Below are 15170 nucleotides of genomic sequence, written 5' to 3'. Positions count from 1 at the left end.
AAGAGGGATATAGAAGGATACAGAGGGATCTAGAGGGATATACAGGAATACAGAGGAATACAGAAGGATACAGAGGGATACATATGGATATGGAAGGATACAGAGGGATCTAGAGGGTCGCAGAGGGATACAGATGGATACAGAGTAATACAGGGTTACATAGTCCCACTTCAGAATAATGGGAGGTAGGATATGCCAGAAAGGCACAGGTCAGTTTCTGTTCAGTTGGTACACAAGGTGGTCCTAGAGATTCTAGAGGGTCTTTCCAATTTTCCTGACTCCTACGGGAGACTTAATCACTGATAAAATTTCAGAGTCTATAATATGGGATGGAAGTATAGGAGGTCCTGAGCCAGTAACTGCTGGTTTATATCAATACTTATACAATCCCCATTGGAACGTTCCTATTGAACTGGCTTCCAACGCCCTTTCTGGCAGCACTTTCCAGATCAGAACTCGCTGTGTAAAGACACTCCTCTGCTCCTTTCCAATATCTTAAACACGTTTCCCTCTGATTACTGATCCTCCTGTCACTTGATCAAAATGTTGCCAATTTCTTTCTCCTGTGACTTTGCCCCATTCCCCACATCCCTCCCTATAGCCATCAAACCCTTATTGAATTGTCTCCAAATGCCTCCTACTGCCTGCTCTTTGATAGAGAACTTGCAGATATAATGTAAGTCATTTAAAATGTTGTTAAAATGAGTTCACAAGACATGAAAGCATCAAAATCCCACCTGAGATAAAATTCCTGGAATGGCCGTCGGACTGGGAATCCTGCCCGTCGAATTTTTACCATTTCCAGCATTCCAGAGTAACGCAGCTGGTTTCGAACCACCCCCTCATCAAACTGCTCTGGCATCTGGGAATTCCAAAAAAAGATTAATCTCCTCATTAATTTCTTCCCAATTTTCTCCTCCTCCTCTCCCAAAACTGGAGGCTAAAAGCGAGTTGGATCCCAAAACACTTGGAGACATCAGCTTCATCGTTGAAAACAGTCCGAATTCTTGAACACACCTGACCTCAAAACACTCAACAAACAAGCAACAGAGACATTAACACCAGTAACAGCAACCAGTCCTGTGAATACCAAATATACAAATTCTGCAAGGAAGTGAACTTATTCTTTCTCATAGAGAGGCAGAATAGAAAGTCCAGAAAAACACTGAATCATCTTGTTTAAGTATCCCCCTATTAGTGTATCTCCGCGTTAGTGTATCTCTCTACTGGTGTATCTCCCTATTGGTGTATCTCCCCGTTAGTGTATCTCCCATTAGTGTATCTTCCTGTTGGTGTATCTCCCCGGTAGCATATCTCTTCGTTAGTGTATGCCCCCGATAGCGTATCTCCCCGTTAGTGTATTTCCTCGGTAGCGTATCTCCCTGCTAGTGTATCTTCTTGTTAATGTATCTCCCTGTTAGTGTATCTCCCCATTAGTGTATCTCCCCATTAGTGTATCTCCCTGGTAATGTATCTCCCTGTTAGCGTATCTCCCTGTTAGCGTATCTCCCTGTTAGCGTATCTCCCCGGTTAGCATATCTCCCTGGTTAGCATATCTCCCCGTTAGTGTATCTCTCCGATGGTGTATCTCCCCATTAGTGTAACTCCCCGGTGGCGTATCTCTCCACTAGTGTATCTTCCTGTTAATGCACCACCCTGTTAGTGTTTCTCCCCGTTAGCATATCTCCCCATTAGTGTATCTCCCCATTGGTGTGTCTCCCCATTGGTGTGTCTCCCCATTGGTGTGTCTCCCCATTGGTATGTCTCCTCATTGGTGCGTCTCCCCATTGGTGCGTCTCCCCATTGGTGCGTCTCCCCATTGGTGTGTCTCCCCATTAGCATATCTCCCCATTAGTATACCTCTCCATTGGCGTATCACTTGGTAGCATATCTCCCCATCAGTATATCTCCCCGTTGGTGTATCTCCCCGTTGGCGTATCTCCCCATCAGTGTATCTCTTGATTGGTATGTTTCCCCATTAGTGTATCTCCCATTAGTGTATCTCCCTGTTAGTGTATCTCCCCGGTAGTGTATCTCCCTGTTAGTTTATCTCCCCAGTCTCGTATCTCCCTATTAGCATATCTCCCCGGTAGTATATCACCCCTGTAATGTATCTCCCCATCAGTGTATCTCCCCATTGGTGTGTCTCCCCATTAGCGTATCTCCCCATTAGTGTATCTCTCCAAGAGTCCATATGCTCATTGGTATGTCTCCCCAGTAGTGTATATCCCGATTAGGGTATCTCCCCATTGGTGTATCTCCCTGTTATTGTATCTCCCCATTGGTGTATCTCCCCATTAGTGTATCTCCTTTTAGTGTATCTCCCAGTTAGCTTATCTCCCATTAGCATTTCTCCCTGTTAGCATATCTCCTCAGTGTTGTATCTCCCCGGTAGCATACCGCCCCGTTGGTGTATCTCCCGTTAGTGTATATCACATTAGCATATCTCCCCAATAGCATGACTCCCTGTTACATCTTTCCTTCCCTTCCCATTTTGATGGGATTGTTCTCTCTGCGAATACCTGGCCCACTCCTGTATCACCCCATCACCTCATCCCCTCCCCATGCAATCGCAGGAGGTGTAACACCTGCCCTTTTACCTCCTCCCTCTTTACCATCCAAGGGCCCAAACATTCCTTCCAGGTAAAGCAGTGCTTCACTTGTACTTCTTTCAATTAAGTCTACTGCCGCACCCAATACGGTCTCCTCTACATCGGGGAGACTAAACACAGACTGGGCGACCACTTTCCAGAACACCTTCACTCAGTTCTCAAGCACGACCCCAATCTTCTGACCACTTGCCATTTTAATTCACCATCCTACTCTCATGTCCACGTTTCTGTCCTTGGCCTGCCACAATGTTTCAGTGAAGCCCAACACAAGTTGGAGGAACAGAACCTCATCTTCCAGTTAGGCACTTTACAGCCTTCTCAACTCAACATTGAGTTCAACAACTTCAGACCATGAACTCTGTTCTCCATTTTGAGTTTTATTTTCCTCAAGTGCCTTTCTGTAATTTTGCTCTCATGTTTTTGCTTTCAGACAGCACTAACTTTTATTCTGCTATTAACACATTCTACTATTTTGCTTTCAAACAGCGCCAACCATTATTCTGCTATTCACACCTACTCTGGACCAATCCTTTGTGTCTTTAATACTATCATTCGCACTCCCTTTGCCTTGGTTCCGTGAGATATTTTTCATTTAATCTCCCGCACCCTCTGACCTATCCCTGACCTTCTCTTTTGCTTCACCTGCCCCTCCCACCCAGCACCCCCTGGCACCACCACCCCCTCTCCCCACCCACTGCTTTCTCAACACTATTAAACCCATCATATTTCTACCTCTCTTCAGTTCTGCAGAATTGTCAGATTGGACTCGAAATGTTGACTCTGTTTCTCTCTCCACAGACGCTGCCAGACCTGCTGAGTTTTTCCAGCACTTACTGTTTTTATTTCAGATCTCCAGCACCTGCAGTGTTTTGCTTTTATCCATGTTTGTGTAAGAACAGAAAATGCTGGAAATACTCAGCAGTTCTGGCAGCATCTGTTGAGAAAGAATAGAGGCGCAGATTTTCACTCTTAGTTTGGCTGTGCAGAGACAGGAGAATTCCCAGCTCTACAAACCCAACCTTTAAAACTGGCTGCCTGTGGTTTGGATTTTCAAGCTTGGGGGAAAGATGGTTTAGAAGCTGGGCCCACCACCCCTGGATTGAGTATGGAAGCTGCCGGGTGCATTGGCATGTCAGAAGATTGGACAGAATACAAAAAAAACAGAAAAAGGAGAGAAAATTTTGAGTACGAGAGAAAGCTAGCTGGAAATGTGAAAACAGATAATAAGAGTTTCTATAGATATTTAAAAAAGACAAGTTACAAAGCGAGCATCGGTCCTATAGAAAGATGGTCTGGGGAATTAATAATGGAAAATAAGGAGATGGCAGATGAATTGAACAGGTATTTTGCATCAATCTTCACTATAGAGGATACAAGTAAGATCCCAGAAATAGTTGTACATCAGGAAATGGAAGGGAGGGAGGAACTCAGGAAAATTACAATCACCGGGGGAGTGAAATTGATCAAATTCAGGATGGGCAATAAATGCTGGCCTAGCCAGCAACACCCACATCCATGAATGAATAAAAAACATTGTTGGAGCTGTGGGCTGACAATAACCCAGGTCCTGATGGACTTCATCCTAGGGTTTTAAAAGAAGTGGCTAGTGAGATAGTTGATGCACTGGTTTTAATTTTCCAAAATTCTCTAGATTCATGGAAGGTTCCATTAGATTGGAAAATAGTGAATATAACTCCTTTATTCAAAAAGGGAAGGAGACAGAAAGCAGGAGACGATAGGCCAGTTAGTTTAACATCCATGGGAGGGAGGTGAGGTGTTGGGGGTGATTGAGGAGTGGACCAGTGTGTCCCGGAGGGACCAGTCCTTGTGGAATGCTGATGGGGGTGGGGGGGGGAATGAGCTGAGGGGAAGATGTGTTTGGTGGTGGCATCATGCTGGAGTTGGCCGAAATGGCTGAGGATGATCCTTTGAATGCGGAGACTGGTGGGTGAAAAGTGAGGACAAGGGGGACCCTTTCATGGTTCCGGGAGGGAGAGGAAGGTGTGAGGGCAGAGACACAGGAGATAGGTCGGACACTGTTGAGGCCCTGTCAACCACATTGGGTGGGAAACCTTGGTTAAGGAAGAAGGAAGACATAGTTGCCTCATCTCCCTCCCATAGCACCTTCCCATGCAATCGCAGAAAATGCAACACCTGCTCCTTTGTTTCCCCCCTCCTCACACTCCAAAGGCCCAAACACTCCTTTCAGGTGAAGCAGTGCTTCACTTGACCTTTAATTTGGCCTACTGCATTCGCTGCTCCCAATGCAATCTCCTCTTGGAGAGACCAAACGCACACTGGGTGACCGCTTTGCGGAACACCTTTGGTCTGTCCGCAAGCAAGACCCAGACCTCCCTGTCTCTTGCCATTTCAACAGCCCACCCTGCTCTCATGCCCACATGTCCATCCTTGGCCTGCTGCAATGTTCCAGTGAAGCCCAACGCAAACTGGAGGAACAGCACCTCATCTTCCGACTAGGCACTTTACAGCCTTCCGGACTTAACATTGAGTTCAACAACTTTAGACCATGAACTTTCTCTTCCATCCTCACCGCCTTTTTATCCTCTTTTTACAATATTCAGTTTCATTTTTAAATTTTTATTTTTTTAATTTTAATTTTTTATCCACTTAATTTGAATTTTATTATTTTCATTTTTATTTATTGTTTTATCCCTAGTTTTTATCCTATTTTCAATCTTTTTTCCCACCACCATCCCCTCCCACCACCCCACCCTCACTAGGGCCATCTGTCACTTGTTCATAAAAACAAAAAACTGCAGATGCTGGAAATCCAAAACAAAAACAGAAATACCTGGAAAAACTCAGCAGGTCTGGCAGCATCGGCGGAGAAGAACAAAGTTAACATTTCGAGTCCTCATGACCCTTCAACAGAACTAAGCAGAAATAGAAAAGGGGTGAACCACCTTATATTTCACTCCTTTCCTATTTCTACTTAGTTCTGTTGAAGGGTCATGAGGACTCGAAACATCAACTTTGCTCTTCTCCGCCGATGCTGCCAGACCTGCTGAGTTTTTCCAGCATTTTCTGTTTTTTTGGGCATAGATAGAAGATTGGCTAGCTAACAGGAAACAGAGAGTGGGCATAAATGGGTCTTTTTCTGGTTGGCAGGATGTAATGAGTGGTGTGCCACAGGGATCAGCGCTGGGGCCTCAACTTTTTACAATTTATATATTTTTATATTCATTCACGGGATGTGGGCTTCGCTGACTGGGCCAGTATTTATTGCCCATCTCTGATTGCCCTTGAGAAGGTGATGGTGAGCTGCTTTCTTGAACTGTTGCAGTCCATGCAGTGTAGGCACACTCACAGTGCTGTTAGGGAGGGAGCTCTGGGTTTTGACCCAGTAACAGTGAAGGAACAGCGATAAATTTCCAAGTCAGGGTGGTGAGTGACTTGGAGGGGAACTTTCAGACACCCTGGTCCACTCCTTCATCACCCCCTACAACTCAGCCCCCTCCCACGGTACCTTCCCATGCAACCACAGAAGGTGCAACACCTGCCCCTTTACTTCCCCTCTCCTCACCGTCCAAGGGCCCATACACTCCTTTCAAGTGAAGCAGCATTTCACTTGCACTTCCCTCAATTTAGTCTACTGCATTTGTTGCTCCCAATGTGGTTTCCTCTACATTGGAGAGACCAAACGCAGACTGGGTGACCGGTTTGCAGAACCGGTCCACAAGCAAGACCCAGACCTCCCTGTTGCTTGCCATTTCAGCACTCCACCCTGCTCTCATGTCCACATGTCCGTCCTTGGTTTGCTGCATTGTTCCAGTGAAGCTCAACGCAAACTGGAGGAACATCACCTCATCTTCCGACTAGGCACTTTACAGCCCTCCGGACTGAATATTGAGTTCAACAATTTTAGATCATGAACTCTATCCTCCATCCCCAACCCCCTTCCCGATTCCCCCCATTTTTAAAAAATTTTTTCCAATAATTTATATAGATTTTTCTTTTCGCACCAATTTCCATTATTTTTAAATGTATTTCCATCCATTGTTTTATCTCTACCTTTTACCCTTTTTCGATTCCTTCATCCCACCCCACCCCCACTAGGGCTATCTGTATCTTGCTCGTCCTGCTTTCTACCTTAATTAGCACATTCCTTAGATAATATCACCACCTTCAACACCTCTTTGTCCTTTTGTCTGTGACATCTTTTGGTTATCTCCACTGGCCTGCTATCCAGCTCCACCCTCCCCGCCCCCTTAAACCAGCTTATATTTCACCTCTTTTCTATTTTTACTCAGTTCTGATGAAGAGTCATACGGACTTGAAACGTTAACTGTGCTCCTCTCCGCAGATGCTGCCAGACCTGCTGAGTTTTTCCAAGTATTTTTGTTTTTGTTTTGGATTTCCAGCATCCGCAGTTTTTTGCTTTTATTCAGATGCTGGTGTTCCCATCTATCTGCTACCCTTGTCCTTCTAGATGGTAGTGGTCGTGGGTTTGGAAGGTGCTGGCAAAGGAGCCTTGGTGAATTACTGCAGTACACCTTGTAGATGGTGCACACTGCTGCTACTGTGTGTTGGTGGTGGAGGTAGTGAATGTTTGTGGATGTGGTGCCAATCAAGCGAACTGCTTTGTCTTGGACTGTGTCAAGCTTCTTGAGAGTTGTGGGAGATGCACTCATCCAGGGAAGTGGGGAATATTCCATCACATTACTGACTTGTGCCTTGTAGATAGTGGACAGGCTTTGGGGAGTCAGGAGGTGGGTTACTCATCGCACGATACCTAGCCTCTGAACTCCTCTTGTAGCCACAGTGTTTATATGGCAAATTCAGTTCAGTTTCTGGTCAATGGTAACCCCCAGGATGTTGATAGTGGGAGATTCAGTGATGGTAATGCCATTGAACATCAAGTGGCCATGGTTACATTCTCCTTTGTTGGAGATGGTCATTGCCTGGCACTTGTGTGGCACGAATGTTACTTGCCACTTGTCAGCCCAAGCCTGGATATTGTCTAGGTCTTGCTGCATTTGGACATAGACTGCATCAGTATCTGAGGAGTCGCAAATGGTGCTAAACATTGTGCAATCATTAGTGAAATCCCCACTTCTGACCTTATGATGAAAGGAGGGTCATTGATGAAGCAGCTGAAGATGGTTGGGGCAAGGACACTACCCTGACTGATAATGACTTGGATGAACGGACAGATGGCATGGTTGCTAAATTTGCTGATGACACAAAGATCGGTAGAAAAGTAAATTGTGAAGAGAACATAAAGAGGCTACAAAAAGATATAGATAGGTTAAGGGAGTGGGCAAAGATCTGGCAAATGGAGTATAATGTGGGCAAATGTGAAATTGTCTATTTTAACAGGAAGAATAAAAAATGAAGTATATTATGGTGAGAGATTGCAGAGCTCTGAGGTGCAGAGGGGTCTCGGTGTCCTAGTGCATGAATCGCAAAAGGTTAGTCCACAGGTACAGCAACATTTATGAAAGCTAATAGAACGTTATCATTTATTTAAGGGGAATTGATTACAAAAGTAGGGAAGTTATGCTTCAGTCCTCCAGGGCATTGGTGAGACCACATCTGAGTACTGTGTATAGTATTGGTCTCTTTATTTAAGGAGGCATGTAAATGTATTGGAAGCAGTTCAGAGAAGGTTTACTAGACTCCAATACCTGGATTGGTTGGGTTGTCTTATGAGGAAAGGTTGGACTGGCTAGGCTTGTATCCACTGGAATTTAGAGGAGCAAGAGGCAATTTGATTGAAACATACACGATCCTGAGGGGCCTTGATAGGGTGGATTTGGAAAGGATGCTTTCTCTGGTGGGAGAATCTAGAACTAGCAGTCACTGTTTAAAAATAAAGGGTTGCCCATTTAAGACAGAGAGGAGGAGAAATATTTTCTCTCAGATGGTTGTGAGTCTTGAGAACTCTCTTCTTTAAAGGGCAGGAAAGCTGGGTCTTTGAATATTTTTAATGCATGGGGGTAGGCGGAATGCAGAGTTAGGCTTACAATCAGATCAGCCATGATCATATTGTATTGCGGAGCAGGCTCAAGAGGCTAAGTGGCCTACTGCTGCTCCTAATTCATATGTTTGTATGTATGTTTATATGTTTTTTGACAACTTTGACAGTTCCTTCACAGCTCTGTCAGTTTCTTGACAGCTTTGAAAGTTCCGTGACAGCTGGCCAGTTCTTTGACAGTTCATTGACAGCTGGACAGCTCTTTGCCAGTTCTATGACAACATGACAGTTCTAATGAGATTGTGTTAAAAGTGCATAATCATTTTCACTTTTAATAACCCCAAAAGGTGCCTTTCCTCTACCTGTCCCTGGACCTCGTCCAAAGGGGTACCCTAGCTATTCAAACAAATCCACCAAGTTCACACCTCCTCTTACCTGGTCTAATCTGCAAACTCTGGGTTTCACACTGCTGGCCAACTAAAATCTCACTTCAGTGGAGACAGTGATGATTTAAATGGCAACATGCCTCTGCAAACTGCGCATGTGTGAACCCCAGATTGACTCCAGTCCCGCCCCCGCGTAAATGAGAAACACCAGATTCAGGATGGTACTTCGAATTTCCGAGATTTTCAAGTCGATGAATATTTCCAGCATTTTCTGTTTTCACAGAATCACAAAATTTTAACGGCACAGAAGGAGGCCATTCAGCCCATGGTGACTGCACCAGCTCTCCAAATGAGCATTATGACCTAGTGCCATTGCCCTGCCTTTTCCCCGTACCCCAGCACATTGTTTCTATTCAAATAATCAGCTAATGTCCTCTTGAATGCCTTGATCAAACCTGCCTCCATCACACATCTAGGCAGCGCATTCCAGACCTGAAACACTCATTGTGTGAAAAAGATTTTCTCATGTCACACTTGCTTCTTTTGCAAATCACTTTAAATCTGTACCCTCTCATTCTTGATCCTTTGATGAGTGGAAACAGCTTCTCCCTGTCTACTCTGTCCAGCCCCCTAATGATTTTGAACATCTCTATCAAATCTCCTCACAGCCACCATCTCTCCAAGGAGAACAGCTCCAACCTTTCCAATCTATCCTCATAGCTGAATTTTCTCATCCCTGGAACCATTCTTGTAAACCTCTTCTGCACTCTCTCCAATGTGTTCACATCCTTCCTATAGTATGGTGCCCAGAACTGTACACAATATTCCAGCTAGAGTATCTTATGTGTCTTATATACATTCAGGATAACCTGCTTGCACTGACAGTCATAGATTCATAGAGTTTTACAGCACAGAAAGAGGCTCTTCAGCCCATCATGTCCGTGCTGGACATCATGCCCCTATCTATTCTAATCCCATTTTCCAGTACTTGGCCTGTAGCCCTGTATGCTATTGTGTTTCAAGTGCTCATCTAAATACTTCTTAAATGTTGTGAGGGTTCCCCCTCACCCACCCTTTCAGGTAGTGAGTTCCGGATACCTTCCACCTCTGGGTGAAAAAATCTTTCCTCAAATCCCCACTGAACCTCCTGCCTCTTACCTTAAATCTATGGCCCTTGGTTACTACCACTCCATTAAGGGGAAAAGTTTTTTCCTAGCTAACCTATCTATGCCCCTCATAATTTTGTATACCTCGATCAGGTCCTCCCTCGGCTTTCTCTGCTCTAAGGAAAACAACACCAGCCTATCCAGTCTCTCTTCATAGCTGAAACGCTCCAGCCCAGGCAACATGCTGGTGAATCTCTTCTGCACCCTCTCCAGTCCAATCACATCCTTCCTCTAGTGTGGTGACCAGAACTGCACACAGTACTCCAGCTGTGGCCTAACTAGTGTTTTATACAGCTCCATCATAACCTCCCTGCTCTTGCATTCAATTATTCAATGCTAATAAAGGAAAGTATTCCATATGCCTTCTTAACCACTTATCTACCTGTGCTGCTGCCTTCAGGGATCTATGGACATGTACACCAAGGTCCTCTGATCCTCTGTAATTCCTAGGGTCCTACCATTCATTGTGTATTCTCTTGCTGTATTAGTCCTCCCAAAATGCATCAGCTCACACTTCTCAGGATTAAATTCCATTTGCTACTGCTCTGCCCAACTTACCAGCCCATCTATATCGTTCCGTAATCTAAGGCTTTCCTCCTCACTATTTACGACACCACCAATTTTCATCTCATCTGAAAACTTACTGATCATACCTCCTATATTCATGTCTAGATCATTAATGTACACTACAAACAGAAAGGAGCCCAGCACCAAACCCTGCGCTACACCACTCATCACAGGCTTCCAATCATAAAAACAACCTTCAACCATCACCCTCTGCCTCCTGCCACTAAGCCAATTTTGGATCTAATTTGCCAAATTGCCCTAGATCCCATGGGCTCTTACCTTTTTGACCATTCTCCCATGCTGGACCTTATCAAGAACCTTACTGAAGTCCATGTAGACTACATCAACAGCACTACCCTCATCTATACAGCTCATCACCTCCTCGAAAAATTCAATCAAATTTGTTAAGCATGATAGCCCCCTGACAAAGCCATGCTGACTATCCTTGATTAATCCTTGCCTCTCCAAGTGGAGATTAATCCTGTCCCTCAGATTTTTTTCCAATAGTTTCCCTACCACTGATGTTAGATTCACTGGCCTGTAATTACCTGGTTTATCCCTACTACCCTTCTTGAATAATGGTACCACATTCGCTGACTTCCAGTCCTGTGGTACCCCTCCTATGGCCAGAGAGGATTTGAAAATTAGTGTCAGAGCCTCTGCAATCTCCTCCCTTGCCTCACATTGCAGCCTGGGGATTTATCCACTTATAAGCCCATTAAAACCTCTAATACCTCCTCCCTCTCAATGCTAATTTGTTCAAATACATCACAGTCCCCTCCCTGATTTCTATACCTACATCGTCCTTCCCTATAGTAAATAAAGATGAAACTTAATCATTTAAAACCTCACCTACATCCTCTGACTCCACACACAGATCGCCACTTTGGTTCCTAATTGGCCCTACTCTTTCTCTGGTTATCTTCTTGCCCCTAATATACTTATAGAATACCTGTGGGCTTTCCTTTATTTTGTCTGCCAGTGTTTTCTCATGCCCCCTCTTCGCTCTCCTAATTTCTTTTTTAAGTAACCCCCTGCATTTTCTACACCCCTCAAGGGCTTCCGCTGTTTTAGGCCCTCAGTATCTACCGTAAGTTTCCCTTTTTTCCTTAACCCATCTGTGCATTCCTCAACATCCAGGGTTCCCTTGTCTTGTTGGTCCCACTCTGCACCTTTACGGGAACATGCTGGCCCTACACTCTCACTATTTCCTTTTTGAATGACTCCCACTGGTCTGATGTAGACTTTCCTACAAGTAGCTGCTCCCAGTCCACTTTGGCCAGATCCTGTCTTATCATATTCAAATTGGCCTTCCCCCAATTCAGAACTTTTACTTCCGGTCCATTTTGTCCTTTTCCATAACTAACTTAAATCTTCCTACATTATGGTCACTATCACCGAAATGCTCCCAGTGCTTCTACCACTTCCCTGGCTTCATTCCCTAAAATTAGATCCAGTACTGCCCCCTCTCTTGTACAACTTCCTATGTGCTTGCTTAAAAAGCTCTCCTGGATACATTTTAAGAATTCCGCCCCATCTAAACCTTTCACAATTTGTCTATCTCAGTTGATATTGAGGAAGTTGAAATCCCCTCCTATTATTACCCTATTATCTTTACATATCTCTGACATGTGCCTACATATCTGCCCTTCTATCGCTACCCCCTCCCACCCCCCACCCCTACCCCTGTCTAGCCTGAGGATTCTATACCCCAGAATATTGAGCTGCCAGTCCGACCCCTCCCTCAACCATGTCTCCATGATAGCGATGATATCATATCCCCATGTGTTAATCAACACCCTCAACTCATCTGTCTTACTCACAAGTCTCCTTGTATTAAAATAAATGCCATCCAGCCTTTCAATGCTCCCTTGGGGGAGGCAATGATGCAGTGATATTGTCACTGGACCAGTAATCTGGAAAACCAGGGGTAATGCTCTGAGGACCTGGGTTTGAATCCCACCACATAAGATGGCAGAATTTGAATCCAATAAAAATCTGAACTTATAAAGTCAAATGATGACCATGAATCTATTGTCGATTGTCATAAAAACCCATCTGGTTCACTAACGTCCATTAGGGAAGGACATCTGCCGTCCTTACCTGGTCTGACCTACATGTGACTCCAGACCCACAGCAATGTGGTTGACTCTTAAATGCCCTCTGAACAAGGGCAATTGGGGATGGGCAATAAATGCTGGCCTAGCCAGCGACACCAACATCCCATGAACAAATAATAAAAAGACTTCACTACATAGGCTCTGCCTTTCAGACAGACTTGGTTTTTCTTCTATAATTATCTGTGCATCACCCCCTACTGTACCTCCACTCTGTATCATATCCCTCTGCCAAATTAGTTTAAGCACCCACTGCCGCACCAGCCAACGCCACCCCTCCCCTTGCTCCTGTTCCAGTTCAGGTGCAATCCGTCGGACTTGTACAGGTCCCACTTTCCCCAGAAACATACCCTGTGATCCAGGAATCTAAAGCCCTCCCTCCTGCACCAACTCTTCAGTCATGCATTCATCTGCTCTATTTGCCTATTCCTATACTCACTAGCACGCAGCACCAGGTTTACCCGACTGATTCCTGGGATGGCGGGACTGACATATGAGGAGAGATTGAGTCGGTTAGGATTATATTCGCTGGAGTTCAGAAGAATGAGGGGGGATCTCATAGAAACCTATAAAATTCTAACAGGACTAGACAGGGTAGATGCAGGAAGGATGTTCCCGATGGTGGGGGAGTCCAGAACCAGGGGTCACAGTCTGAGGATATGGGGTAGACCATTTAGGACTTAGATGAGCCTGTGGAATTCATTACCACAGAAAGTAGTTCAGGCCAAAACATTGTATGTTTTCAAGAATGAATTAGATATAGCTCTTGGGGCGAAAGGGATCAAAGGGTATGGGGAGAAAGCGGGAGCAGGCTATTGAGTTGGGTGATCAGCCATGCTTGAAGGGCTGAATGGCCTGATTCTGCTCCTATTCTCTACGTTTCTTTGTTTCTACCAGGAGTAATCCAGAGATTATAATCTTTGAGGTCCTGTTTTTCAATCTGCTACCTAGCTCCCTAAATTCTTGATGCAGGGCCTGATTCCTCTTTCTACCTATGTCATTGCTCCAATGTGAACCACTGACTGTTCGATCTCCCCATTCAGAATGCCCTGTCACCGTTCTGTGACTTCCTTGACCCTGGCCCCAGGGAGGCAACACACTATCCTGGAGTCACGTCTACGGCCGCACAGCACCTGTCTGCACCTCTCACTATTGAGTCTCCTACCACTATTGCTCTTGCACTCTTACTCCTCCCCCCTTGTGTAGCTGAGCCACCCACAGTGCCGTGAACTTGGCCCTAGCTACACTCTCCAGAGAAACCTTCACCCTCACCATTTTCCAACACAGAAAAACGGTTCTTGCGTGAGATGCAGTCTGGGGCTTTCCTGACTACCTGCCTGCCTCCCTTCTTCTGACTGGTTGTCACCCATTCCTTCTCTGACTGCACTTCCTTAAGCAGCGGTGATGTACAGACAAGTATAGAAGAAAAACAAAATCAGCCTGGAACTCAGAGCATATATAGTCAAAAAAAGCTCCTTAAGCTCTATGCCCCTATTAATAAAGCCCAGGATACCATATGCTTTATTAATTGCTCTCTTCTCCTGTCCTGCCACCTTCAATGATCGATGCACATTTACACCCAAGTCTTTCTGCTCCTGCACCCCTTCAAAATTTCACCCTTATTTTATATTGCCTGTCCATGTTCTTCCTACCAAAATGCATTACTTCGCACTTCTCCACATTGAACTTCATCTGCCACCTACCTGCCCACTCCACCCAACTTGTCTATGTCCTCTTGAAGTTCCACACTGTCCTCCTCGGAGTTCACAATACTCCCAAGCTTCATATCATCCGTAAACTTTGAAATTGCTCCCCACACACCAAAATCTAGATCGTTAATATGTATCAGGATAAGCAAGGGTCCCAATACTGACTCCTGGGGAACTCCACTACAAACATTCCTCCAGCCCAAACAATATCCATTGACCATTACGCTCTGCTTCTTATTTTTCAGCCAATTTTGTATCCATGTTGCTACTGTCCGTTTTATTCCATGAGCAATAACTTATCTCACAAGTCTGTTGTGTGGCACTGTATCAAATGCCTTTTGAAAGTCCATGTACACCACATCAACAGAATTACCCTCATTGACCTTTTCTGTTAACTCTTCAAAAAAACTCCAGCAAGTTAGTTAAACATGATTTCCCTTTTAGAAATCCATGCTGGCTCTTCCTTATCAATCCATATTTTCCCATGTGACTACTAATTCTATCCCGAATAATTGTTTCTAGAATCTTCCCCACCACTGAAGTTAAACTGACTGGTCTGTAATTGCTGGGCTTATCCTTACAACCTTTTTTTGAACAAGGGCATAATGTTTGCAATTCTCCAGTCCTCTGGTACCTGCCCTGAGTCTAGGGAAGACTGAAAGACTATGGCCAGTG

At 44.8% G+C, this 15170-nt stretch overlaps 1 protein-coding gene across 1 annotated transcript in view; it reads right to left on the bottom strand.

The window, feature by feature from the left end:
• The window catches only part of myo10l3 (myosin X, like 3), a 383661-nt gene that overhangs the window by 140071 nt on the left and 228420 nt on the right, over window positions 1-15170 (bottom strand). Inside the window, exon 20 of the mRNA XM_041201628.1 lies at window positions 738-862. Coding sequence (XP_041057562.1) covers window positions 738-862 — 125 coding nt within the window. The remainder of the gene's footprint in view (window positions 1-737; window positions 863-15170) is intronic.

This window comes from Carcharodon carcharias, chromosome 12, assembly GCF_017639515.1.
Source record: "Carcharodon carcharias isolate sCarCar2 chromosome 12, sCarCar2.pri, whole genome shotgun sequence".
NCBI classification, from domain to species: Eukaryota; Metazoa; Chordata; class Chondrichthyes; order Lamniformes; family Lamnidae; genus Carcharodon; species Carcharodon carcharias.
This window is presented reverse-complemented; position numbering and strand designations above follow the sequence as displayed.